At 43.8% G+C, this 7658-nt stretch overlaps 1 protein-coding gene and 2 pseudogenes across 1 annotated transcript; all 3 read left to right on the top strand.

Annotated features, from left to right (window-relative positions):
* The first annotated feature begins 2200 nt into the window (after positions 1-2200).
* On the top strand, positions 2201-2590 carry LOC114490778 (annotated as a pseudogene).
* Positions 2591-3692: 1102 nt separating this feature from the next.
* Positions 3693-5373, top strand: LOC114490777 (60S acidic ribosomal protein P0-like). The gene is given in 4 exon segments (XM_036015678.1): positions 3693-3730; positions 4362-4447; positions 4450-4891; positions 4893-5373. Coding segments are annotated over 4 exon segments (1014 nt in total). The 3' UTR covers positions 5341-5373.
* Positions 5374-5377: 4 nt separating this feature from the next.
* LOC114490776 lies at positions 5378-6141 on the top strand (annotated as a pseudogene).
* The last annotated feature ends 1517 nt before the right edge of the window (positions 6142-7658 follow it).

The raw sequence follows: 7658 nt of genomic DNA, 5'->3' as shown, positions 1-7658 counted from the left end.
ATTCCAGAATTGGTCAATTTGAAGACAAATCTTGGCCATCTTTGCTGCAGCACAAAGGTAGTAAAATCCAAGGAAGATTTCTGCACCTAAAAATTTTTTTTTAATGTAGAAACAATGCTCTTGATTTCTAAGACACTCAGGAGCTGTAAGTTCTTTCAAGAAAACTAAGTGAATTACCCTTGATCTCACTGGAACACTCTCATCACTGAACCTGAAAAGAACACTGACTCAGTAGCAATTTTCTGAAAATGGTGCTCTTTTTCCGAGGTGAATATAATGTGAAACAGTGATCAGCTCAAGCCCTCCCAGCCCAGTACAAGGACAGGCTGTAAGGTTTTTACTCACATCAAAGTGGCTGGAGAGAAGAGGAGTAAGAACAAGCCACCAGAGAAACTGGAACCTATGGAACTTCTTAACTTGGAGAGCAAGAAAACAGAGCCAGGCGTATGGGAAAAACCCAGCAGAGTGACTCTGGGTGAGCAGATAGCATAGCTGGGTACCACATGGGACAGAGATAATTCACTCATTTGTCTAAGATGAAGATGCACGGAGTTCCACACAGGAAAGCTGGACCATGGTAATTGCTGCCATCTTGTGGGAGAGTGAAAGAAATGCAAGACACTGTTATCTCCCTAAACCCCTTAGCACCCTCTGATTAAGCACTGAAGCATTCGTGCATCCTTTCGTTCAACATTTAATCTGTGTCAGCCACGGCTAGACTCTGGGCACACAAGATAAGTAAGACACAGCGCGTGTCCTCAAAGTATGTAGAGTACAGACACAGTGTGCTGTTAAATATTGTTACAAGTGACAGCACCCTTCCCAGGTGGGAGTAGTGAAGGAACCCAAAGACCTGCCCAAGGAGGACTAATCCAGAAATTCATGGATAACCAGGCTGGCTCCATTCTACCTGGCTTTCTGTTGTGAAAATAATTTCCTAAACAGGGTTTTTCTGCCCATTCTTGCCGGTTCTTCCTCAGGAAGTAGGAACAGAGACGAGGAAAGATGCAAGGTGGACAAGCCCCAGAACCTCAGAACGTATGTGGAATATTTTTCACTTGACTCTCTAGATACATTCTTCACTTTTCATCTTGCTCTGTTCCCCAGAAGGCTGACTAGCGTGGACTGCCTCTAGCCCTCCCTTGCACCCTGACTTCCAGGACCATTCAGAAAATATTTGTGGTAAGGAGGTCCTGGCAGTGGATCTGCAAGATGGAGGAAAATCAGTACTTGTGACCACATCGCCACCCACCCCCATCCAGGGAGGGATCCCTCAGTGAAAGGTCTCAGTTTATGCCCTCCCCTTGCCCTTCCAGACCCAGAGGTGGTAGCAGTGCCCGGAGGTTCGTAGCCCCAGCATGCTGCACTAATTCTTGTGGTTTCCCTACTCTGCCTACACCCCTGTAAATAACCCCGATTTGAATGTGCCGTTGGTTTCTTCTTCCCTGGCTTAGTAGAGATTACTAAATGTTATTGAATATCTTGTACAAATTCTACATAAATGACTGCCTGAATTCAATAACTGAATGAATACAGACATGAATGAATGAGGGAAACTCAGGAGCTCAGAAATGCCCCTGCCCTCACCAAATTCACAAGTTTGATGCTAAAAGCTTGCTGGCACTGATGACAGATCCCAGACCTGTACTCGCACCACCCTGCACTCATCCCCCAACTCCCTCCTCAAATTGGTGCTCAGGCCCTTGCCCTCTACCTCTGGGGCTGCTCTTAGAAGTCTCCTGTGAGGACGGCTGGATGCTTGGGGCATGAGGAGGGCCGAGAAAGAGTGCTGTGTTGCCTTCAAGGACCATCACTAGGGTGCCTGCTCCAGTGTTTCTCAGTATTCGGAGAGAACCACACATCTGCCCTCCTAGATGCCCCTGTGGTCGTTCCTCTTCTTCCACCTCCTCACTCCCACAAGATCCAGCCCAGAACCACCCAGATCCAAATTTCTGCTTCCCAGCTTTGCTCCTCTTGAAATATTTATCTCCTCACGTTACCTCTCTATACAGTCCCTACACATAGTGAAAGCATTGATTGGGTTCAGAACACACTACCCCAAAATACGGCACCTTGTCATATTAAATATCTTGGGCTGAAGGAATTTTATAAGATGGAGGAAGCAAGAAGGTCACTCTGACCTTCCCCCCTTTGCCACTGTTCTCTGGAACGGGTTATAAGACTCCCATGTCAGTCCTAGATGGCCACCATAAAGAAGGCATGTGTCAATGTTACATTTGAAGGTCAACAAAAGATAAACAAATTGGCACAGAATACAAATAGAATCACGGAGCTGAAGGAAGAAATAGTCATGAAAAAAAAAAACGACTGCAAAATTGAGAAGCTGCTTGTGAGGACATCGGGCTTGCAGATGATGACTGCCTGATGACACTGTGTCGAATTGGCAGTGTGTTCGTTAGCCATTCTCAAGAAACACAAGAAATGTTAGAAGAAGCAGAGAAAAATTTGCAGGAAAAAACTGACGCCTTAGAATCCCAGGTGGAATCCAGTCAGCGGGTGTTAGCCGGTTTGAAAGTTCAGCTATGTGCAACATTTGGGAGCAACATATCTCGAAGCTGAAGAAAGCTAAATGTTTTATAACACTTTAAAATTTTTGTTTAATAAACGTAAATATTGTTTAAATGATCATCATACTTCTTCAAATGGTAAGGAAAATAAAATTTCTTTTAAACTTTTTTTTCATTTCTTTAATGGAAACTTCCTACTTTCACATCTTGCTTATTTATTTTATATTTTTAAAATAAGATAGTGTTCACCTATGTATTTTACATAATAATTATATCAAGTATAGGGGTTATATATCATGTTATTAATATTAGTTAAGCAATCAAAAAAATAAAAAATAAAATTCCCAGGTGAAAGCTACCCTACTTGTACTGGGAGAAGGAAAGACATTCTCATTTTCAGAGATGGGGAATTTGAGCCAAGAAATCTGTACAAATCTTGTTAAACTGTCTCTTATCTTCCTGGTTACTTCTTTAGCTTTTACTCTCTCTAGCCTAAACCCATTTGTCCTGCCAGTTCTTCACAAATTTATTGTTCCTTTGTCTAAAAGGGTACAAAAGCTTCCTGTTCAGGTCTTCATTCTCTTGTGAAGGCTCCACTACGCACATGTAAATATTCAATAACATTTGTATGCTTTCCTCCTATTAATCTTTGTCAGTTTAATTCTCAGACACAGCCAGAAGCTCTGAGACAATCTGAGGAAAGCGTTTCCTCCCCTACAGCATCGAAGAGACAGAACTCAGGGGAAGGGAACGCTTTGCAAGGAAATGTCTGGAAGGGGTGAAACAACAGAAATGCTTTGCTGGCATCTAAGGGTGCTGCTGCAGGCTTTTCTTCCCCATCTTTCCTTCCTTCCTCCTCCTGCAGGGTTAGTTCTCATGCTGGGGCAGAATGGCTTAAGAGTAAAGCTATCGCTTGGTCCATGGTGCTAGAGGCATTGTCCAATTCTCTCCAAGGATGTGGTTCAGGGTTGTTTTTTATTTTACTGAAGAAAATAGTCATTATCATTCTCTTTCTCTTGCTTCTCTCTCCCTCTTCCTTCCAGCCACTTTCAGTTTCCCTGTGACAAACAATGCCCCAAGTTCTATCTCGTTGGTCACTACAATTACTTCCCTTCAGCCAGAAATAGTACCAAAAATATGTGTAAAGAAATAAGTTGCTTAAGAATGGCTTTCTTAAAAAGACTTCTGAGATGCTTGAGAAGGTATTTTAACACCAGCTGATCAAATATTAGTGAATGGATTTAGCTTTCAAATGGATTGCTAAAGGATATATATTTTGTAAAGGTAAAAAAATCATGGTTCTCATGCAAATATAAAATGAATATGTGTCAAAGCTTTTATTTGACTCATTAATGGAGGAAGGAATCAGTAAAATATTATCTCTGGTTCCAAGGAGAATTCAAAGTGATAGAGAGATAGATGGATGGATAGATAAGGAATGCTAAAATGAGCTGACAAACAGATACAAAACTGCCTTTTTACACAGATTGGGAAGAGAAATCAACTGTCCCTCCACTGGACAAAAATCATTTTCACATTTATGGACAGGGGTCCTTTGTGTTGCTCTCATTTTTTTATCATCTATGAGTTGTAAATAGCTCAAAGAAAATCAAAGGAGGTAATTCAGAAGGATGCAAAAAACAGAACACTCAGTAATCTTTTTTTTTTGCCATTTCAAAGGCTTGCACGAATTTTCCTGAATGTTGTCAGAATAGTTCATCCTTTTTCCACAGTATATAGTTTATGTTTGTTAAAAAAATAACCTGACCATCACTAGGCGCCCTTGTGAGAACAACAACGTCTTTAAACCCTACATGGCAAACCCTGACTCAGTGCTGTGAGGCCCAGGGACGACAGGGTGGCCTGGAAATACGACTACTTCCCGAAGATCATCCAACTTCTGGATGATTATCCAAAATGTTCATTGCAGGAGCAGACAATGTGGACTCCAAGCAGATGCAGCAGGTCCACGGGTCCCTCCGTGGGAAGGCTGTGTTGCTGATAGGCAAGAGCACCATGACATGCAAGGACATCCAAGGGCATCCGGAAAACAGCCCAGCTCTGGAGAAACTGTTGCTTCATATCCGGGTGAATGTGGGCTTTGTGTTCACCAGGAAGGACCCCCCTGAGATCAGCAACATGCTGCCGGTCAATAAGGTGCCAGCTGCCTCACATGCTGGTGCCATTGCCCCATCTGAAGTCACTGTGCCAGCCCAGAACACTGGTCTAGGGCCAGAGAGGACCTCCTTCTTCCAGGCTTTAGGCATCACCAATAAAATCTCCAACGGCACCATTGAAATCCTGAGTGATGTGCAGCTGATTAAAACTGGAGACACGGTGGGAGCCAGCGAGGTCACACTGCTGATATGCTGAACATCTCCCCCTCTCCTTGGGGCTGACCATCCAGCAGGCATTTGACAATGGCAGCATCTACCACCCGGAAGTGCTTGGCATCACAGAGGAATTGCTGCATTCCCGCTTCCTGGAGGGTATCCACAATGTTGCCGGCATATGTCTGCAGATTGGTTGCCCGACTGTTGTTACATCAGTCCCCCATTCTATCATCAGTGGGTACAAGCAGGTTCTGGAGTTGTCTGTGGAGCCTGATTACACCTTCCCACTTGCTGAGAAGGTCAAGGCCCCCTTGGCTGATCCATCTGCTTTTGTGGCTGCTGCCCCTGTGGCCACTGCCATCACTGCTGATCCTGCTGCTGCCGCCAAGGTTGAAGCAAAGGAAGAGTCGGAGGAGTCAGATGACGATATGGGATTTGGTCTCTTTGACTCAGCACTAAAAAGCAACCAGCTCAGATAGTTTTTATTTGTGAAACAAGAAAATAAAGGCTTACTTCTCTTAAAAAGTAATAATAACCTGATACTTCTGGTATGGCTTGTTATTGTGAATTATTCAAAATGGTGAGGAGTTTTGTATTGATGGGTGCAATTAATTACCTATAAAACTCATACCTGACAGAAAAAAAATTATCAGCGTAAAAAATGATTTTTTTGCTTTTGCATCTCAGCCACCAACATGCCATCCAGACTGAGGAAGACCCAGAAACTTCGGGGCCACACGAGCCAAGGCCACGGCTGCATGGGCAAGCACAGGAAGTGCCTGGGAGGCAAAGGTAATGCTGGTGACTTGCATTATCACAGGATCGACTTCGACAAATATCGCCCAGGTTACTTTGGGGAAAGCTGGTACGAGGCATGACCACTTAGAGAGGAACCAGAGCTTCTGCCCCACTGTCAAGCTGGATAAACTGTGGACCTTGGTCCATGAGCAGACTCGGGTCAATGCTGCCAAAAACAAGACCGGAGCCGTTCCCATCACTGATGGGGTGTAATCGGGCTACTGCAAAGTTCTGGGGAAGGGAACGACCCAAAGCAGCCTGTCGTTGTGAAGGCCACATTCTTCAGCAGAAGAGCTGAGAAGATCAAGATTGTTGGAGGTGGACCTGGGCTCTGGGAGCTTGAAGCCACATGGAGGGAAGTTCATTTAATGCTCACAAGTGCTTTACCAAAAAATAATTTTTTTTACTAATATATGTTTACATAAAGATGTTACTGAAAAATATGACTGTTGAATATATTGTTAGGATTGCCAAATAAAATACAGGATCCCAGTTAAATTTGAGTTTCAAATCAATAATTTTTTATTATGTGTCAAATATTAAAAGAAAAGAAAAAATGGCTGTGGGGTAATTGACTACAACTTCTATTTCCCTAGGCTTGGTTTTAATTTGAATTTTCTACTTGCAAATATTAGTTTCAGGACATAGAATAAGCTGAAAGGCTTAAGGAAAAACAAACCTTTCCTTCTATTACCTACTGTAGGGGAGGAAAAGGTGTCCTGGATCCTCCTATGATCCCTGTGAGACAGGCCAGTAACACAGGACGAGTGGCGTGGAGAAACTGAGACAGACAGCTGAACAAACTGACCCAGCGATTTACAATCAGATACAGAAGATGCCTTCCCTAGAGATAACCTCAGTTGTATTTCAGCTCCAGGCCCAGAAAAGCAGCAAAACCAGGTGGGTCATTCCAGGACCAGCTGCCGTGACTAATGAGCCCTGCCCTGGTTCTGACCATTCAGTGAAGATCATGCCCCAGAAAGAATGCCCCTGACAAACTGATAAACATTCTGCTGCAACCGTCCCCTAAGATCCCTGCTTGCAAGAGAAAGATAAAACCCTCAAGACAAGAACCCAGTGCAAACTCTTCCTCTGGGGAGCATGCCTGCACCATTCCTTTCCCCTTCTTCTTGCCCCACAAGTGTGTCTCCTAAACTCTAAAGGACCCCACAAGACTCACAACCAGTGAGCAAAGGGCGGCAGCAGCTCATCCCACCCTAACCCCCCTGAACCTGTCTCTAAGGCACCCTTTTCTCTGACTTCCCAGTGAGCTAAAGTAGCCCAGCCTCGACTCTCCTGTTGCTTCTTCTATGTTAAACCCTTCATTGTTTCACTGTCCCCGACTTTAATAAATGTATCCTCATAGTCACCTGGACTTGTGTTGAGAAGTCCTTCTTGCACAAAGTCAAGAACCCACACACTCCTGGCTGGCCCTAGGGAGACCCGATCAGGGCCAGGTCCCCTGGTCAGGTAACACCTGGATGGGTCTGAAAATTAAACTGACCAAGACAGGTTAACAAGAGAAAAGCATACAAACTTCATTTAATGTAAATTTTATGTGACACAGAAGCCTTCTAGGAAATGAAGACCTAAAGAAAGGATTAATCCAGAGTAGTTTTTATGCCAGGTCAATGAAGAGTGGACGGTTATGGAGAAATATGACAGGTCAGAAAGTATAGAGTAAGTGGAGTAACCTGGGAGAAAATTAGCAAAATCTGTTCATTTGGATTCTTCTCCTTGTCCCGTTGTCTTTAGAAATAAGGATGCTCCTTTCCAGATCATAACCTGAGGGCTTTATGACCTGCTTCAGGGAAGAAGTTCAGGAGGACATCAAAGTGATCTTCCTGTGTCAGCTATTTTCTGAGACTCCTTCAGCTTAAAATATGCAATATGCCAAGGTACCATATTTGGGGTAGCATGTCCTGAACCCCATGACTATCCAAGACAGTGCTAAGCTTGGGTTATTACATGCATTTCTGCATGAATACCACCAGGCGCA

This window comes from Phyllostomus discolor, chromosome 2 (assembly GCF_004126475.2).
Source record: "Phyllostomus discolor isolate MPI-MPIP mPhyDis1 chromosome 2, mPhyDis1.pri.v3, whole genome shotgun sequence".
Lineage (NCBI taxonomy): Eukaryota > Metazoa > Chordata > Mammalia > Chiroptera > Phyllostomidae > Phyllostomus > Phyllostomus discolor.
The sequence above is the reverse complement of the archived record's forward strand: the minus strand, read 5'-3'. Positions and strand labels throughout refer to the sequence as shown.